Source organism: Rhinolophus sinicus, chromosome 15 (genome assembly GCF_057876585.1).
Source record: "Rhinolophus sinicus isolate RSI-liver-muscle chromosome 15, RSI-T2T, whole genome shotgun sequence".
NCBI lineage: Eukaryota > Metazoa > Chordata > Mammalia > Chiroptera > Rhinolophidae > Rhinolophus > Rhinolophus sinicus.
In genome coordinates this window covers 113,981,409-114,002,185 of record NC_142515.1, presented here as the reverse complement: position 1 = coordinate 114,002,185, position 20,777 = coordinate 113,981,409, and the positions used below count along the sequence as shown (strand labels likewise).

At 39.3% G+C, this 20,777-nt stretch overlaps 1 protein-coding gene across 3 annotated transcripts in view; it reads left to right on the top strand.

The window, feature by feature from the left end:
* The window catches only part of ARHGAP10 (Rho GTPase activating protein 10), a 244,328-nt gene that overhangs the window by 128,543 nt on the left and 95,008 nt on the right, over positions 1–20,777 (top strand). For all 3 annotated transcript variants that reach the window (XM_074338459.2, XM_074338458.2, XM_019730730.3), the window contains 3 exons: positions 1,334–1,415; positions 3,631–3,676; positions 5,851–5,916. In XM_074338459.2, coding sequence (XP_074194560.1) covers positions 1,334–1,415; positions 3,631–3,676; positions 5,851–5,916 — 194 coding nt within the window. The remainder of the gene's footprint in view (positions 1–1,333; positions 1,416–3,630; positions 3,677–5,850; positions 5,917–20,777) is intronic.

Sequence of the window (20,777 nt, the reverse complement as noted above, 5' to 3'; positions counted from 1 at the left end):
GAGTGTCTTACAATTTAACTCAATTCTGACCCTAACCAGAGGTAGTGCATACTCTGCAGATTATATGGGCTCAGTTCCTCCATTGTAGGTCCCATTTGCAAATCCAGGTTATCACCTGTGCTTTTGACTGGTTAATAGATTGAGAGTTATCATGACCCTCTCGGATTCAATAATTTATTGGGCTGTCTCACAGAACTCAGGAAAACAGTGTATTTACTATTGCTAATTTCCTGCAGAGGGGAGGGTATTTTAAAGGATATAAAAGAACAACCAAATGAAGAGTTATACAGGGCAAGGAATGGGGGAATGGACTTGGAGCTTGTTTTCTCTGGGCGTGCCACCCTCCCGGCACCTTATGTGTTCACCAATTTGGAAGCTGTCTAAACCCTAGTTGTTTTGTATGGAGGATTAATTGTGTAGGAATTGATTAATTCATTGCCTGTTGGTGATTGAACTCAATCTCCAGCCCTTCTCCCCTCCTGGGCAGTGTAGTGGGGGATGGAGCTGAAAATTCCAGTCCTCTAATCGGATGGCTGTTTCCCCTGGCAACCAGCCGCCATCATGAGGCTATCCAGGAACCTCCAGCCCCATCATCTCATTATTATAGAAAAAGATATACTTTTCGTTTCAGATATTCCAAGGGTTTTTTTCGGAGCTATATGCCAGGAAATTGGATCAGAGACCAAATATATATTTCTTATTATGTCACACTCAGCAATTCTACTTGTGGGTATATACCCAAAAGAATTGAAAACAGGGTTCCCAGGAGATATTTGTATAGCTATGTTAATACCAGCATTGTTTACAGTAGCCCAAAGGTGAAAGCAACCCATGTGTCCATTGAGGGATGGATGGATAACCAACATGTGGTATAAACTATACCGTGAAATATTATTCAGACTTAAAGAAGGAAATTCTGACACCTGCTGCAAAATGTATGCAAATGGAGGGTATTATTTTAAGTGAAATAAGCCAATCACAAAAAGGCAAACTATACGATTCCACTTGTAAGAGTTACCTAGAGGTGTCAAATTCATAGACTCAGAAAGAAGTGTGAGTCTATGGGGGGAAAGGGGAATGGGGAGTTGTTTAATGAGTACAGAGATTTAGTTTTACAGCATGAGTTCTGGACATTAGTTGCTGCATAAGGAACTCAACACTGCTGAACTGTTCAGTTAAAATGGTTAAGATGGTAAATTTTATGGTGTATATTTTATCACAATTAGGATTAAAATAAACAACTTAATCACCGCCATGAAACATTAGGAAGTAGAAAAGGAGGTTTGTTCTTTGCAGCCACGGGGTAACCTGATCTGTTACTGCTGTCTTTCAGGCCTGGTGTTTCCTTGACCATGCAGGCGTTTTCAGAGGAGGAAAGGAAGCAGTGGTTGGAAGCCCTGGGTGGAAAAGAAGCTGTAAGAATAATCAATGGTTGAGTTTTATTTCAAATCCTTTAGAGTTGACTTGTGTTCATTTTTACGTTATTTTTATTTTATAGTACTTGGAAAAAGTTCCCTGTTGAAACTGGTGTTTGAATTCACCTTGGAAGTGTTCAGTATTCTAGTAATTTGACTTGCGGCAGCCGCAGTGCACAGAAGACCGGTGTATCATTAGTTTTTATTTTTGATTTTTCTTGACTTCGCCACTCTGATTTGCTCTGCTTGAGGAAGTCATCTAAATTCTCCATTCCCCCTTTCCTACCTGACAGTACGTTGGGTGATGAACGCAGTAAAGGCTTGCAATTCATTTTGATCTCAGTGGAGATGGAAAAGTAAATATGAGGCGTGCAGACTGTATGATAAGTGACTGCTGTAATTATGTTGCTTGATTTAGCAATTCATGGTTTAACCTAATGCATTACTGAATGCAATATTCTGCAGCCTTCGTGAATGGGCCTCTGTCTTCACATGGGTTTGAGGAATACATTAAAGGGAGGGATATAGGTCACAGGAATTCAGTCTGTTTGCCACTTTATCCAAACACTACTTTCATTTCAGTGGAGTGGTGGCCTTTGGGAGTTGAGAATTGGCGAGATCATGTATTGAATTGGGGACTTAGTGAGGACAATTATAGAAAATGCCATAGAACCAATGGAAATAAACCGCTTAAAGTATTATGATTCTGAATAAATTGCCATCGCAGGTACCAGGGGGGCTTATCTGGAAAGCATTTGCCATTCAAACAAGGTTTGAAAAAAGGAATGGGCATGGTTTGCAAAATGGAAGAGGGGTCATCTACAGTAAAAAGAGAGGTGTCAGAATGGAGCTTATGCAATGGACAGTGTTATCTAATGCTAATGGGAGCTCCTTGGTGAGCGTGTAGAAAGTAGGGACAAAGAGGCGGGCAGCAGAGTGTGTCGCCATCTCCTTGTGGTACTTGAAAAATGAAAACTCAAATTATATATTTTCAAAGTAGATCCCATACAGGAGAATGTATCACCCTTGTGGGGAAAAAGTACTGATCATATTTCTGTATATTTTATTATATTTATCTGCGTTAAGCCCTATAGTTTTACTGCTGTCTGTTTATTCTTAATTTGTCCTTGAAATTGAGCTGTGAGTCAAGAGTACTTAGAGCATTAATAGTTACCGAGAAGGCCAAACAGGTTATTCTAAGCTTCTACTACAGACAATTCACTGACTAGGACGTATCTCCCCGGAGATGCAAGAAGTGCGTTGGAAAGTGAGTTTGCATAGCGAAAAGATCACTTGAGAAATAAGTCTGTTGCCAGAGGTAGTATAACCTTGAACACATATGTAACCTCTTCTTAAGAGTAAAGAGCCAAGTATTAATTCGAGGTAAATAGATAAGGCAAATCTGCACGAAGAAACTACAGTCAAGCACTGCATGTGCATACCACATACATGACAGTGGTCCCGTGAGATTATAACGGAGCTGAAAAATTCCTATCGCCTATTGTAGCCTTTGTAACGTATTACAAATTTGTGGAGATGCTGGTGTAAACAAACCTACTACACTGCCAGTTGTATTACAGTATAGCACTTACAATTACTGTGGTAAGCTATACCATCTAGGTTTGTGTCAGTGCAGTCTGATGTTTGCACAAGGATGATACTACCTACTGATGCATTTCTCAGAACATATCCGCCTTGTTACGGGGCACGTAACTGTATTCAGCTATTTATTTACATGGGGACGGTTAAGGTACTATGTAGTTTTTGCAGGTGCTATATATGCCTTGCAAATAATGGGGAAGTGCTAGAATTCTTAGTGTAGCCTGGAATTATCACATAGCTATTTCAGGTGTAGTTAGTTAAATAACAGGCAGGACTCATCTCTTCCTTAATTAAGTAAATGCCAAATTTCAGAAATAGTGGTGAGAAGATGAGTTTCATTTTATTGATTAGAAGACAACAGTTTGTCATTCCTAGTTGTAAGGCTGAGCATTTCAAATTCACATCAACTTTTAATAAATTCTTTAAGAATCAGTCCCCTTTATCTTGTTTTTGCTACTTTGGCATACCTCAGTGAGAGACAAATTACATTTGAGTACACGATGGTAATTTACAAATAGCAGTGTATTTTTTGCATGGTCCTAGGTATGCCTATTAGAATCATTTTTATTGATTTATTAAAAATATTGTTTGCCCATTTTTTCTCTCTTACTAGGTATTCCATAGTTTTAATAGAGCCATCATCCCAAGACCAGAAGGAAGTAAGTGCTAATTTTTAAAAATGACTGTTTGCCTGTGTTCTTTACGACTGTCATTGTTTTCATGACTGATGTCAAACTGTTGCTGGGTGCTCACTCCCTGTACCCTCTCCAGATATTAAATGTATTCTGTCTTATCCACTGGGGACCTTTTCAAATTTTCCTGGACTACTGTAACCCTCATTGATTTTTTCCCCATACCTGAGCTTTTAAAAAAAAAAGTCTTCCTCTACAATTCCTTTCTCTACAAAAAACAAAATACCTTCTCTGCAATTCACTTTGATACTTATTCTTACAGCCGTACATGAACACGTAAGAATTTCAGTTGTGCAGCTTTGAACTTCCAAAGTTGTAAGTGCCTGTGGGTAGGAGCTGTTTGTCAGGTTCCCGGTTGCAACCCCCATCCCCCCCATCCACACTCTGGATGTCCTTTATCCTTAAAGTCTCTGAGTGTGGCTATATAAATTGTATTTCATACCTTAGAAAGTAACAAACAAAATGGCTAAACATAGTCAGATATTCAAGGACAGTGATCTTTACGTGCATCGTATGCACTAGAGGGAAATGAAGTCCCACGTAGCTCCGTTCTCTGTATTGTTATTGAGGTCAACCAAGACTACCGTGTTTTTCCGAAAATAAGACCTAGCTGGACCATCAGCTCTAATGCACCTTTTGGAGCAAAAATTAATGTAAGACCCAGTCTTATTTTACTGTAAGACCGGGTCTTATATGATATAATATGATATGATATAGTATAATACCGGGCCTTATATTATTTTTTGTTTCAAAAGACTCATTAGAGTTGATTGTCCGGCTAGGTCTTATTTTCCGGGGAAACATGGTATGATCAGATTTGCTGGATTCTTTACAAATTTACTTTTGATATCTTTGGAGAAGTTAAGACTTCATTTTATCACATGTCCACAGTTTGGAAACATGTTATATAAAACATGATTTCAAAATTATCGTGATGTGTAACATTTGAGCCAATGCAGGAATAAAAGACATCTCTTCTAGCCTCGCAGTGGAAATTGACAGTGCCAAGGAAGGTTGTAAATATACTGGAACAGCTTCTTCTTTCTGCCTCTCCTTCCTCTTTCCCCTTTCCTTCCTGTCTTTCCCCTCCTCTTCCTCCCTCTCTCCCACCCTTTCTCCCTTCCTTTTCCTTTCCCCTTTCTCTTGCTTTCTCCGTCTCTCTTTCCTTTCTTATTTTTTATAGAGAAATGGAAACATGCCTCTTTTTTTATTTTGAAAAAGTAGTTTTGCCAGGCAGAAAGAAACACTTGCATTTTATAAAATGTTATGAATAGTGGATCCTGAAACAGTAAACGACTACCCAATTTCGCTCATTAAAATTCTCTTCAAGCTTAGTGTCAAACCTGCAAAGTTTATATTCATGGAGTGTTCACGCTATCCCTGCTGAGAGCCCAGAGTTTGTATAACTGTTGCCTAATTTACATACAGAGTAAAGTATTTGCTTTCCCTGATTTCATTTTGAAACAAGAAATTGTCTTTTATTAGGCTGCTCAAATATGCCAGCCTAATCATAGTCAAGTGTCTATAATTATATAAAATTATATTTTCAAAATTTTTTTCTGCTACATGAATCATGTTTTAAATTCATTATGAAAATAATAAAATATTAAATGCTTAGAACATGATATAAAATATGAAATTCTTTTTGAAGCTCATGACCCAAATAATATTTTTATAAAGGGTCTCTTAAATTTTTTCCCTAGGTTAAAAAAAAAAAAATTTGTCTTATTTCTCCAACTGTCAAGTAATTTTAAACCTTCACTCATGCATAATTTTTGAAAAACTGACCTGTTGTTGGAATTTTGGAAAACTGTATCTTAGCTGTTTCTAGATAGCTTCCCCGAGATTTTTATCACTTTCTTTTCCAATGTTTAAAATAAGCTATATTTAATTAATATAAAATTTATTTTAAATTATAAATATGTAATTTATAATTTATTGGTAAGGGATATCCTAATATTCCAGTAAGTGCTCCTCTACATATATGAAATTCTCATTTACAATATTTAAATACACACTATAACTTTTAGTTTTCTTTTTTAATAGTGAAAAAAAATTGAATTATAGTTTTTTTCCTGTTTTTGTAAGGAAGGGAAATGTAAGTGATTGCGCTCTTAATATTTTATAACTATTTTTTTTAGGTGCACAGTTGGATAAAATGGGATTCACAATTCTCAGAAAATGCATCAGTGCAGTTGAAACACGAGGTAACGTGATTGTCTGAATCGTTTCATTCATGAAAAGCTATAGGTATGTAAAATCTAAGAGTCATTTAAAATGCCTATTGCATGGCTAGGTGTTGTAAAGTGAAAACCATTAATTGCAAAATGCACATTCCAGATGTCAAAGTTTCAGTTAGTCATTTATTATGACAGGGTGGAATTTTCTTTTTCATTTACATATTTCTCCCTGGCGTTGGAATATGAAGTCAGAGCTGAAATGAGAATCATTAGAAGAATCTGCAGTGTTGGATGGCCAACCTTTTTATTTTTTTAATTAAAGTTCATTGGGGTGACAATTGCTAGTAAAGTTACATAGATTTCAGGTGTAGTATTCTGTAATACGTTATCTATATCTCACATTGTGTGTTCACACCACCCAGAGTCAGTTCTGTTTCTATAAAGTGATTTATCTTAATCACTATTTTTCCATTGTCTTGGTGGACTCCACTTAAGAAATCAGCTTTATTGATGTATAATATACATATAATAAAGTTCTCTGATTTTAACTGTACAAATGAATCAGCTTTGACAGATGTACATAGTTGTAAAGCTGCTACCGCAATCATACATTCCTGTCTCCCCTCAAAATTCCTTTGTGCCTCTTCGCAATCAATCCATATTCTCTCCTTGGCCTTTGGCAACCATTAAGCTGCTTTTCATCACTATGGTTTTATCGTGTGTGCGTTTTTGTTGTTGTTGTTGTTTTTCTTAGCATTTTTATATAAATGGAATCATGCAGTATGTAGTATTTTGAGTCTAGCTTCTTTATTTACCATAATGCTTTTGAGATTCATCTTGTTGTGAGTATCCTTAGCTCATTTTGTTTTTATTCCTAGGTAATATTTCATTATATGGACATATTGCAGTTTATCCATTCGCATGTTGATAAATATTTGGGTTGCTTCCATTTTAAAGGAGAGCTAATGTTTTCTCCAATCAAAAGCTCAAAGGCATTTTTTTTATAGTCCCTAAGGAAAAGGGCTCTGGCCCTTTGCAACCATTCCAGCAGACTTTAGAGAAACTAAATATTGAATGCTGCAAACAGGCTTTCCCTGGAGGTTGAATTTTCCTTTGTTTAGAGACCTAGTAAAGTATGGATAAATTAAATATTTAATTCACTATCATACATTGTATATCCCAGTCTTACTTTGGATGACTTAGTGAGATGAAGCATTGCATTCTTGTTTTCTGTCAAAATAAGGTCTTTGTTATCAAGCCAGGACTGCCACCTGTGAAATTAGAGCGCTAGATAACAGATGGATACGAGCTGCTTTATGATTTGGGAATTGGCCAGTCAATAATACAAACCCAGGCCACAGAAAGTCTTTTTTCCCATACTCTCTTAACAGTGACAATTCAGGCTCTGACAGATTTTCATTCATTTCAGCCTACACTGAAGTTGAGCTGACAAATCTCTTCATTTTCATCATGCTTCACATTTTCCAAAATTTAGAAAAAATACTGTGATTTTCATGTCTATCACTTTCTTATTCATGTTTTTCTTCCCCAAGCTTCTTAAGAAACTTAATTGTATCACTTGCAGGTTATTATTTTGTTAAATTCTTTCCCAGAGAATGTTTTATATATATTTGCTTCTTCCTGAATAGATAAAAATCTATCTAGAACTCTTTCTGATTAGTATGTGTAGTTTTTTTTGGAGTGTTGTGTGTATCAAATAGACATGTATACTGGAATCTGCATATATTGCGTGCATTTTTATTGTAAATGTATAAATTGTTGGATGATTTTAACAGAACAATGAGTCTACAGATTTTAAGTTATATTTTTCCCATTTAAACATTTTAAAAAGCCTATATTTTTCTTTCCATATCTTTTGTCTTTAGTCTTCCATTACTAAAGCCTTTTGTTTTTAGTGGAGTAATAGACTAAAGATAGAGTTAAAAGAGTCAACTGTCAGATCATATTATTAAAAATGATTAGGCACATTATAGAATCTCTGAGGCTTTTATGCTTAATTTGGAAGTTGCTTCAAGGAATTTGGTTTTAATGATTTAATGATTTTCCTTAAGTCAGCTATCATGTCTCTTGACCTTTTCTGTGCTACAGGTGTTGTTGCCTCATTTTTACATCAGTCAGAATAAAGCTAGTTTATGTTCCTATAACAAGAAACCTACAAGTCTCTGGCTTAAACTGACACGACTTAATTCTTACTCAAGCATTGGTAGGAGGGCCTCGCTCATCCCCGATACCTGGGCTTAAAGGTGCCTGATTGCCTTTGCAGTCCAACCATGTTAACGGTTCCTGGCTGCTTTGCCAGAGGGAAACAGCTCTGCAGGGCTTTAGACCAGGAACTGAATGCTCTGGTTTTCAAGTGAGTGATATTTGCTCATAACTAATTGGTCAGAAATAGCCACATGGCCCCTCTCCATCCTGAGAGTCTTGGTAGCACAATCCTCCCAGGAGCCTGGAAAACTGGTAGAGAGTGGAAATATTTGGTGAATACCATGAATGACTACTGTGTGTTTTGTGGGTCTGGATGCCTGCTGACCAGAAGCATTGAATCAGACCTGATTGAAGAATGAGTTCTAATCACTGTTTTCAGTGTTTTAAACATGACTGTTATTGTCTGAAAACTACCACATCATATGTTTGGGTTAGAGCAGTTAGTGTATTTGGCATTTTTCTTACCTACCTTATTTGTGACATCACTGAAATATTAGACAAATGTCTAAAATTTACTGTAGTCTGCGGCACCCTAAGAAAGATAATGCATTTTTAGTATACTAACATGGCTTTGATAGCGTATATAATACAGATGGCATTGATGTAATATAATACAGTACAATATTAGTTAATATATGTATGTTAATGTATGCGATGTATCTTGGCCAGGGTGGGCCTGTTTAGCAGTTAGTCTACTTTTGAGATGAGAACAAACCCCATTTCACAACAGTGTGAGCATCAAGGAACATACTCTCTCATTTCTATGGAGTCATTTGCTCATGAAGTTAGGGTACGTGTGGGAGTCAGATCAACTGATCTTTCATCCGTTTCCCAAATATTTCTTAATGAAATGTACCAGCTCTTAATGGATCCAAGCCATCTGACTACCTCTAAACTGTTGCTCGTGTGCAGCAAGCTGAAGGCCTCCCTAACGCAGTCCTTCCCAAACATCGCGGCACACGGCAATCACCTAGGATCTTTAAAAACCACTGCTGTCTGCCTCTCACCCCCTGTCAGTGTGACCTCATTGCTATTGGGTGTGCACTGGGAAGTGAGATTTTTAAATGCTCCCCGTATAGGTATTCTAATATGTGGCAAAGTTTGGAAACCTCTGATCCTCGAGTTGCTTATGTATTGGAGAAATGGTGTACACAGTTGTTAGCCCTATGTTTATAGTGTCCTGCTACATGGAGAACCTTTCTGTTAACTTCTTTCAAAATAACCCAACCTAAACCCAAACAAACCAACAACACAGTAGAGTTCTGAAGGAAACCGCACGATGTTCTTTGCTTCCTGCGCCACAGATAAACCATCCCAGTGAAGCCCTAGTTCTCCATTGAAGCCATTCAGGTAACCAGCTACTACTGAGCAGTCACAGGCTGTGCATAGCCTTGCTCTAGGCCGTTGAGGGTGCATATTAAAGGTGGGTTCCGTATAATCCTTGATCCAGTAATTGTAGGCAAAGCATAGAGATCTGTAAGCAATTGAAGTGAGGCTGGTAGTAAAATCTAAGTTTGCAAGGATTAGGAGAATTTGAGTGCATGTGAGGGATTGCAGGCTGGTTGATGTTTGAGGGCTGTGTTTCCTTAGATTTACAGGATAGGGAAGTAGATTTTGGCATTTAGAGAAACCTCGGCAAAAGTGTGGAGGTAGAAAACAAGCCAGACTTGAATGGAAAGGAAGCATGGAGACACGGAGGAGAAGCAGGTACTCAGACATGTGCATTTCCTTGTGAAGGAGCTGGGTAAGAGGCTAGCGGGCCACAGAGTCGCAGGCTTAGAAAGGTAATAGGATGGTAGCCATGTGTGGGTAACGGGAATTCTGCTCGGCTGCGCTATTCCGTAGGGGAGGGAGCTGATTCAGGACGGTAGATTCTGCCGGGGTCAGGGAGCATGGATATAGGCGAGTGATTTAGCAGATGGAGAGGTGGTCACGTTTAGCGGTTGGTTGGACACAGAGGATCAGAGTTCTGCTATGAGTTTCACCTTTAAGATTTAGTTTGGGAAACCAAATATCTCAGGGAAACTCAGGGGTCCCTGGCAGACCTGATAACGTATATCGGGTCTTCTTGAAAATGCAGATTCCTGGGTTCATTCCAGCTCTGTTGAATCAGAATGGATCAAAGTGGCCAAGTTTCCCTGTGTCAGAAGCCAAGGGCAATTTAAATTTCACACACTTTGCAGGTGAACCAAGGCAAATCTACAAGTGTTCACGTCTTGTTCACTCATCTCACTGTTTCACTTCTGGCCCTGCCTACTTAGTACTATCTCCGTATGACCCCTAGTTTCTGGTGCTCTGTAGCAGTTTGTCCCTTGATGGGAAAAGACGGCATTATTCTCAGACAGTTTCACATGACCTTTCCCCCACTGTTTTGAGCTTGCTGAAAATAAACATTACTGTGTAGCCACCATGACCTGTGGCTCTCATGATGGAGTCTGCTGTTCCGCCTGCATCTCTGGAAGAGCATGATGGTTCCTTCTCCTTCTCCCGAGCCTCTGAAACACCAGCGACCCAGGGCTTCCTCAAGGATCCCGCACGTAAGCTGAGTTCTGAAGGATGAGGCGTGCACGTCTAGGTGCACGGATGTGGGGTGTCGGAAGGATTTTGGCAGAGGGAAGAGTGGGGGTTGAAGTGTAGCTGTTTGAAAAAATGTGAAGCATCTGGAACCTCACTCATCGTTACTGATGGTTACCAGCGGGGAGGGGTGTGGGGAGGTGGGTGCAAAAGATGGGAAGGGGATTAAGAAGTACAAACTTCCAGTTATAAACTAAGTCATGGGAATGCAGTGTACAGAATAGGGCGTGTCATCAGCAATGTAATAACTGTGTATGGTGACCGATGGTTACGAGAAGAACAGGTGATATCTTCTTACGCTATTGAAATGTTGCATCACTATGTTGCACACCTGAAAATAATATATGGTATTCCAACTAGAATTTTTCCAAAAGGAGTCATTGGGTAAGAACAGAGGAGGGCGTGAGAAGAGTGTGGGAGGAACAGAGGCACTCGGTCACCCTGAAGAAGGTGTACCTTTCTGTGGGCTGAGAAGGAGTTGTCAGGTTTAAGCCCCCAAGTGCTGCCGTAACACAGACATTTTGGAAAGGTTCTTAACCTCTCTGACCCTTAGTTTCTATAAGAAAGTAACCAGGAAGTTCATTCACACTGTCTACCCCCACCCATGTTTGTGAGGATGAAGGAGCCAATTTTTGTACATAGTAGATGTTCATTAAATGTATTTGCTTTATATTCTCTTTCCATCCTTCTCCCAAATTGTTTTAATTGTGAAATGCCCACATTCCTTATTTAACAGTTGTATTGCACGGCATTGCTATTTATTTCACATATTTATCTTATTTCTGGAATTTTACTCTTCCCTTGGAGTGGAAAAAATGTCATATATTGCTTGCCTCTTGCACACATAGTAAACACTCAATAAGCAATTGCTTTTTGTTTGAGTATTCAGAGATTTGATTAAAATGTCACACTGGCAATATTATGTGTTCCAACAATTTGTAAAATTATTGCAAGAATTTATTCTATATCAGTACTTTCAAATAACATGTAAATTGTTTTTATTTCTTTATGAATTTGTCAGCATCTTTCTGAATTCTGGGTAACATTTTACACATAGAAAGATGTATCATGTTACATGTGGAAGAATATTATGGTTTCAGGTCTTGGCGATTAACTAACATCATTTCCTTAAGTAAATAACTCCCTTTCCTAAAAAGGAACCAGCTCCCATGCCCAATACCTTGTCTTTTTCTGGAACTGCATGACACTTCATTTCTCAGGTGCATTCATTGTAAAATGTGCAAAAACAAAGTCAGACTCTTTTGCTTAAAAACTTCTTTTCACTGCTATTTTTTAAATAGTCATTGGATTTAAAACAAAATTTGTGTGCCACTTTTGTTTATGAAGCTTCCCTTAAAACAAAAAATACATATGTGAGTAATTTGAATATTCGCTTTAATTTCTAGAGTATGCATTAAAACGTCAGTCTAGGCAAGCTGTCAGTTATCAGATTCAGCCTTGTAACAAGCTGTGAATTCATGGACTAGAAGTAGGAAGCCACCTCTAAGATGTGACAGTCTTAGAATTGTCGCATGTAAAAGTGAATTTCTCTTACTTTGAAAAGCAAACTTTTACATTTTTGGAAAATCTTTCTGAAGTTGAGTTGAGGAATTTTCTGCTTCCAGAGCATTTCTGGAATTGTATGGGGCTCCAAGATGGGCGTGAAATAAGAAGATAATCTCGAGTTTCAGTATTAATCTTTGTGGGAAGGAAGATGCCCAAAGTGAACTTGCAATAATATATTTTACCATGACTGTACATTACTCTTAAATTGCTAAGGGCAAATGACGTGCAACATGAAGAAGGTGGAGAACAGCCGTCCCCAGAAAATTCACAGCAAGGGAACTAGCGTTTTTTTGCTCGCTGTCTCTTTTTTAATCCTAATGGGTGTGAGATGAATGTGGGTGGACACAGGACAGTCTTCTGTGGGAGGGAGCTGAAGAGTCTTGTGCTGTCGGCAAAAATGCAAATGCAGAACTGAAATACTAAATCCAGGCAAGTCAGGACGGGTGGTTCATTTTCTCAATTAGCAGTCTTACTTGTTTTAAGCACAAATAAGCTTCCAAAGCTATTAGTTTCTAAATGAATGGTTGAGTAAGATTAATAGGGACAAGTGGCTTAACCACCTTGCTACAGAGCAGGCAGGCTCGTAGGTTTTGTGGGTTTGCTTGAAATTCTGGTGAGATGTGGGGCATTTGATGTAAGGCTCTGGAGGCAGCACAGTGGTGCAAAGCATGAGCTCAACAGTCAGTCTGGGTCGGAATCTGTTTCACCGCTTATTAACTCCGCCACTGTGTTAGTAACGTAACCTCTCTGTTTCTTGATTTTATCTCGTGTAATAGGGGCTAATGGTACTAGTATCCTTCGTAGGGTTGTTGTGAGAATTAAAAGAGAATGTTTGGGGCATTGGCACATATTGAGTGCTCAGTAAATGTCAGTTGCTTACTTAAGAGAAAAATCTATTAATTGAGGCTAATCCTAGTTAAGTTGTCCCACTATTGATTTAAGACTCTTGGAACACCGAGACACTTGGTATAGTTTTTTTAAAAGAGTAATTTATGGGGCGGCCAGATGGCTCAGTTGGTTAGAGCACGTGCTCTCAACAACAAGGTTGCTGGTTTGACTCCCACAAGGGTTGGGGGGCTGTGCCCCCTGCAACTAAGATTGAACATGGCACCTTGAGCTGAGCTGCCGTGGGGCTGCAAAACGGCATCTGGGCTTGGAGATGAGCTGCACCCTCCACAACTAAGATTGAAAGGATAACAACTTGACTTAGAGCTGATGGGTCCTGGGAAAACGGGACCCAATAAAGTCCTATTCCTTTCCCCAATAAAATATTTTTTAAAAAAGAAAGAGTAATTTACGTAGGGAGATAAATCACTGGGGAGTTCACGCTATCCAGTAATGTTATGTGGCTCTTGCGTAACAAGCAGCCAAATTAACTGGTTTGGCTTCCAGCCTTCTGTTCCGCAGAGTCCTGTGGGCACTTGAGCAATAACATTTCCGGGGCAGTGAAGGAAAGGGAAGAGGCTCAAGAGGAAGAACATGGCTTTTAGATTATCTCAGGCTTTCCAAAAAAAAGAGAAGATTGTCCAGGATTGCTTAACATTGATTTAGTCCCTGATGCCACAGCTGCTCTGAGGTGGAGAGGCAGATGGCAGCAGTGAGTCACCATTAGGGCTTTTCTCATATTCTGATCTCTGTAGAGAAAGGATGAAAGATGTGTTGCAAAAAGCAACAGCCAACTGTTGCCCTGACTTTGAGTCTCTTTACTGACTTACATAGGAGTTTTGCAGCTACTTAAGCTTCAGCTGTATGAGGAATGAGTTTGAAAATAAAATATACCTTTATGTAGCTGTCCCCTCCATTCCAGCTTATTTCAATACTTATTCCGGGGCAGGCACGTGTTAAGGGCTATAGTTAACATTTTTTGGGTGTTTCCTACAGGAAAGAGACTAGAGGAAAAAATAGTAGAGATATAGTTCTTTTTCTTAAAGATCAGCTTCAGTCTCGTTTCAAGACAGGGACTTCTCTGAGATTTTATTCTACTTTTATGGAAACAAGTTATTCTGCATAGTTTCCTGGAGACTTGTAGGACACACAAGACTCCAGGATCAGAGAGGAAGCATGCTTTGTTCTTGTCAGGAGCCACAGTATTCTGTTTTGTGTCGGTGCTGTGAGCTGAGATTCCCTAGGGTAACAGAGAGAGGGTCAGATGATACTTGTGTGCACAGTGGGTTGTGCTACAGGAGAAAAGAACTCTGAACTTAGGAAACTTGACTCTTTTATCATGGCGGGCAAGCATGTCTGTCCTTTGCTCTAGATGGAGACACTATTTCTATTTTCCCAAACTGCGCGCATACCTGCTCTTTGCTCCAGAGGGCGATACTGGAATAGATGGTGTTCACCCACTTGGGGTGTTGGTGCAGAGCTGAATGGGGTGAGTACGAAGTGAGAAGATGCTCTGTGAGCCGTTGAGGCCCGGGTATGGCAGATCCCAGGTGCTGGGTTGCATATTTGCCTCAGTCCTGTAGGCAGTGGTGAGAAACTGCCAGATTTGAGCAGGGGTGTGTTTAGATCTCTCATAGGAAGTAGAGTTGTTGAAAGTGGGGTGGGTGGGGGAGATGGGAGGCAGGGTGGCTGGTTGGAATTTCAGAAATACTCCAGGTAAGAGATGATGGAGGTTTAAATTAGGCCATGGGTAATGGACTGCAGAGATGGATAGGAAGAGATTTGCAGAAAAACAGAATCTGATGACCTATTGGACATAGGAGGTAAGGGAAAGTAAAAGTAAAAACTGACTCTAAGCTTTCCAACCCAGGTAAATGAGGACAAGTTTGACTAAGACAGAGAATGCAAGAGGAACAATAGATTTGGAAGGGCTGCAGTTTGGTTGGTTTTGGATATGCTGAATTCAAGGTGCCTGTGCCATTTCCGTCAGAAGTAGAATGAAGGTAACAGGAAAGATGGTGGCCATCATTTTCAGAAAGGCAAAGTTTTGAGTGTCAGAAAGTCATTCAGATAGATGGTGAGGTAAGAAGGTAATGGGGCAAAGGGCTGAATATTTGGGGATCTTTGCATTTAGGAATGAGAGGAAGAAGAATGAAAGAGGTAGGACAGTCAAAGGGGTAGTTGGAGAATCAAGAGAATGTAGTGTAAAGGAAGCCACAAGAAGGGTGATTTCAAGGAGGAGGTCAACTGTATCAGATGCTGTAGAACATTCAGGTAGGAGGGGGCCCAAGAAACAATGAATGGCTTCAGTGGTTTGGAAGGCAAGAGGCTAGAGAATAGCCAAGTTGTGTAGGTTGTACTACTTACGTGTTGTTCTCACAAGAACCCTATGTGACAGTGGAGTTTCTCCATTTTACGTGAGCAGCTGAAGTGGAGAGAGGCATCACTTGACTTGTGTAAGTCTCAGAGCTACGGAGCACCAGACTACAACTCAAATCTAAGACTGAGTTTTTAATGCTGGTGCTTTTAACTGCAGTGAACATGAGAAGACGGAGACTCTGCAGGCTGATCTTCTGAAGATGTTGGATATGAAGGAAAGAGTAAAGAGCAGACATTTTTTTTTTTTTTTTAACAAGCAAAGGTGATTTGAAACTGTAGAGAGTAGGGAAGGGAAAAGGATGGGGGTAAGTATCTCTGAAGTGCTCACCTAGACACGTTCCTTCTCTCCATCTTTCCATGCAAACCCAATCATGGACCTCTGCAGGCGCACCATCAGCCCAGGGAGGATTTCCTCCCTTTGCTGGAAATCTCTGCAACACCTTCGGGAAGCCTCTTCATGGCAGGCATAATGTCATTGTGGAATCTGCATCTGACAATATTTTAAATCCTAATATATAGCATTTTATGTTTTCTGAGTATTTCATGTCCTCTATCTCCCAGACCCTACAGAACTCAGTAGGTAGTTGAGCTGATACATCTCACTTATTAGGCTTAAGTGCATTGAGGACTCTGAGGCTTAGAACCATCTGAGGGTAAACCTGCCACACGTCACACGACTAGAAAGCAGCAGAGCGGGGATTCAGATGCTGATCTTCTGACTCTAAGTCAGAATGATCATGTGGAAGCAGAGAGGGAAAGATTCGATTGACAGCACAACCTAGTAGTGGTGCAGGGGAGCTGAATTCTGCCGGATGGCGCAGACGGAGGTCGCGAGGTACTTCTGTCCCCAAGGAAAGAAAGAAGGCCGTATTGAATGAGTCCTCGCTAGTGCCGCTGTTAGATCCTGGGAAGTGAGACACCAGACCTCGGGTGAGTTTGGGACCTCGAGTGTCACAGTGAAAGAGGAAACTCCCTGCTATTCTGTAGCTTTCCTCCAGCCGTGGTCTGGGTAGCCTGCCCACTGACTCGAGTCGTTGTCCAGGAACAGCAGCAAGTCTATGGGATGTCTGGTTCTGAAGCAGAAATTCTTCCTCTTGTATTGGTTAGAAACTGGAATTGAGGTTAGCCACCCAGAGTATTGGGAATATTCTGACCCCAACACAAAGGTAGCAGCTAATAAACCAAACACGCTTTGTATTTGAGACTCGAATCTGAGAACATGAACATTAGAGTCAAGCCTAGATGTGCCTGAAGAGTCCTGAAATGATCAGTACTTCCAAAAATATTGGATAGCATCTGAACTTGGATAATTGCCTCGTGCTTTTTTGATAGTTCTCCCTTAGGCTGAGATGGGAAGCAGTAACGGAAGTGGATGTGATGGCACAGCTGCCCTCGAGGGCCAAGCTGTCGGATTTCAGAGCTCAGTGTCTGGTTGGTTCGGGTGTGGGAAGACCGTGTGAATGAAGCCATAAGCCCTGTGCTCACAGTGCCTGCTGGTGGGGAAGCTGTTCATCACAGTACAGATGTGGATTTGTGGGAAAAGAGTCTGAAGGCCAAGGTGAAAGTGAAAGCAAGATTTGAAAGGAAGGGAAAATGCAGATTAGTTCCTGGCAAATAGTAGCTATCTGTAATGTTTTTCTCTCTGCTGCTCAAATAATTATCATCCAGGGGAGAAATTCCAAATGTTATTGGTGAGCAGGAGTTTTTTTTATTTTCCATGACTCATTCATATTAAATAAACATTGACTCTCTTCCCAACATGTGCTTCATTTTATGAAAGTGGGCTGTAGACTAGGTGCCTTGATTAGGGTGACTTTTATATTTATTGTGCCTAATATTTTGATATTAATTTTGAATTTTATGCTCAGCTAAAGATTTTAATGAGTGCTTGGTATGGGAGGCTCATGCAGATGCTTACAAACATTATTTAATTTCCACAACAACCCCGTTCTGTCATTAACTTCATTTTCCAGGTAAAGAAGCTGAGACAGAGATTAACTTGCCAGGTCATACCACCGGGAAGTAGACTTGGAAGTTTTCCAGATACCAGTAACCTTAATTTGTAATACAACTTAACTTGTAACCTATATCTTACAAACTTAACAAATTTTTGTTTCCAGGATATGCTTTTTTTTTTTTTTTTTTTTTAATGAGGGGACGATCTAGAAAGGTTAAAATATTACTATCCTTTTGAGCTTCTTACCTTTGCAGAGCAATAGTTAATCCTCTAAGTGTCCCAGGGCTTAGAAATGTTCTTACCCTGCTTTTTTGTAGTATTGAATGCATTATATGTGTTAAAAGTAATGCATTCTTCTTCCAGAGTTTTCGAATTCTATAATTTTATAAATGCAATATGTTACATTTTTGATGTTGAATATTATGTCCCTCTGATGGAATAGAGGAATCATTCTTTGTTCTCTCTGCTTATATTTAAAAATAATATAAACATGCATTTTGGACAAAACCTTAAAACGTTATGAATTAATTGCCCAGTTTCTTGGAAGGGTATCTATATCTGAACCTGTTTATTTTCATGTAACTCAGCACAGTGGATAGTCTGGAAAGTGCTTGTTATACTTAAAGAAACATTTAAACATAGTGTCTATTGAGGATTCGTTATAAATACATGTAAGGGACACATTGTGAAATTTAGGTGATTCGCCTGTGACCCGAAGCAATGTTCACGCGTCTCATCATTGCTTCCCTTTGAGTTACCTTTCTAGCGTATCATTCACCTTATGCTTAGCATTTCCTCACAAGTGTCTCCTGATCATTTCGCCTGTAGTGCTTTTCTCCTTCTATTTTCAAGAATCTTTCAAGATTAGTTAATATTTATAACTATCTATAAATATATAGTTATGAAACATACTTACAATTATGAGTAATATTTATATGTGCGTAGTAGTGCGTGTGTGTCCATTCCATAGCCCATAGGAGAGTTTGTCTTTGCAGTGCTGGTGGGATATGTAAACCTGTATTTGTACTTATGCGTACACATGTATATATATGCACACGTTCCTCACTAATAGTATGTCGCAGACTGGGAGTGTAAATCCTTTGAGTGTGAACAGGAACATTAATGACTTTTCATCCCTGTTGTCAACACGCACCAGTGCAAAGAAACGATTCATTCCCTCCACAAATATTGATCAATGACCTCGTTCTGTGCCACGTACTCTGCTTGTTGTTGCTAGACGAGAGGTGAATAAGCGTTAGTTTCTAGACCCATGGAAGGTGGGTCTTTGGGAAAAAAAGACCCGTTTAATGCTGTAGACGCACAGCTGCAAAACTAGTTTTTAATAATTGTGCACTTATTACCATCAAAAGTGTTTCACTTTGAGCCTTACTCCTTTATATTGTTATAGCTGTGTTTTCTAGTTATAAATAACCTTTTATGTCTCTTAATATTCTTGCCATATCCCTTTACTAGTCAATGATCAACTTATTCATTTATTCAGTTCATTCACTAATTTATTCACTTCATGCGTTACATCTATACCATGTGCCGAGGACCATGCAAAATATTAAGACCCCTGAGCTATCAGTTATAAACTCTCTTACTGAAACCAAAAAGGAAAAAAGGGAAAAATTTTGTGGCTCATTTGGTTCCAAGTTGCTCTTTCAATTTTATTTCTTTTTAAATTTTACCCTATGTCTTCATTTTACTCTACTTTTATTCTACTTCAGTACCTAAAGTACAGTAAGTGCTCAATAATTCTTATGATGTGTAATTTTTAGCTTGTTACTTTCTCCTTCATTTCCCATTTCATCTTCCTTTCATTTTGTATTTCCTCTGTTTGCTTTTCCCGCGTGTCTGTTTTCTCCCTGCTGCTTCCTTTCACTGCCACTTTATTTCCTTCTTACCATAATTATTTGCCCGTGTTAGCCACTGCAGTCTTTTCTCTACCTCTGTTGTTGAACTGAATTCCTCAGTCCTTTTACGTTTTATCTTCCTTTGGCATCTAATTGTCTCCTGTGCGTCTCCCGCCCACCTGATAGGCCCACTGGTGGTCAGTGGTTCCACACAGGTGTTTTCTGGCGCTGACTAGACTGGCGCTAATGGTGTCATTTGGGTTCTGAGAGGGAAACAAAACAGTTGGGCAGAGATGATGATGCAACTGGACTCCTTCCTACTGCTTGACCCTCTCCTCCAGGAAGACACGGGTAGTAAGTACTCCATGACAGTGCCGTGTGAGATTGAAGGGTAAGACACCTCCGTTTCACTTTCCTCACTTTGCCCAGGGACAGATGTCATCACCTGCTCATTACTGTAATGGACAACACTTACCTTTTCTTGACTACCGATCAGAACTAATCTTATTTGTTTAAAAAAAAAAAATACAAAGTCTGTACACACTTTGACCTGATGACAAATTTTTGTTAAAAGTTAGAAAGTGTTGTAGTAATGATATCTGTCAGTGAGCCTTGATATCCTGGAAACGTTTCAGTAACTTGTCTATCTTAACTTTTAAGTTTACATTTCCTAACTGTAATGTCTGTTTTGGCCCAAGTCCAATGTCTAGCTGTAGTTCTCTTATCAATTTCAAGTCAAATCAACCTAGTCATACCTATTTTGTACCCCTCTATTTTACGCAAAGCTAACAACACAACAAAAAAACCCCAGGTTGACCTCTTATCCTTCCAGGTAATATCTCTGTGTGTTTGGGGGAGAGAACATACAACACATGTCCCCAATTTTTAATCTGAAAATTGTAAGGTTGGATGAATTTTAGAATTTAGGTATTTTTTTTTGTTTTAATTTAAAAAGGTAATAAAGAACATATACTGTATAGTATGTAACATCTTCAGATAGGTTTGATGTGAAAATTACTTTTAACATGCTGAAATAGGAATACTTATACCAAGTAGGGGAAAAATAAGGAAATAACCTGATATCAGTTCAAACGTTCAGATTTTTGATTTTAGAAATTGTGAATAAGAGATTGTAGGCTAGTTAAAAAATAATTAAGTGTTAAAGAGGAATTAATTATGTATCACCTTCAGAATAAGGGAATGTTACTGTGGGCTGGTGTCAGACAAGATGGGATTTTATCTGGTTTTGAAGGTCTGGATGAGACTTTATTTTGCTCACTGTTGAATCTTGGGCAGCTAGATTAGCACCCGTCCCACATTTGATGAATAAAAATTAGGCAGATGAGTAATTTCTGGGGAGAAGGGGAAAGACATTCCCGTCAGAAGAGATGTCCACCTGAACGTAGCCGTGGAGGAGGGAAGGCATTTTGGTTATTTGTGGATGA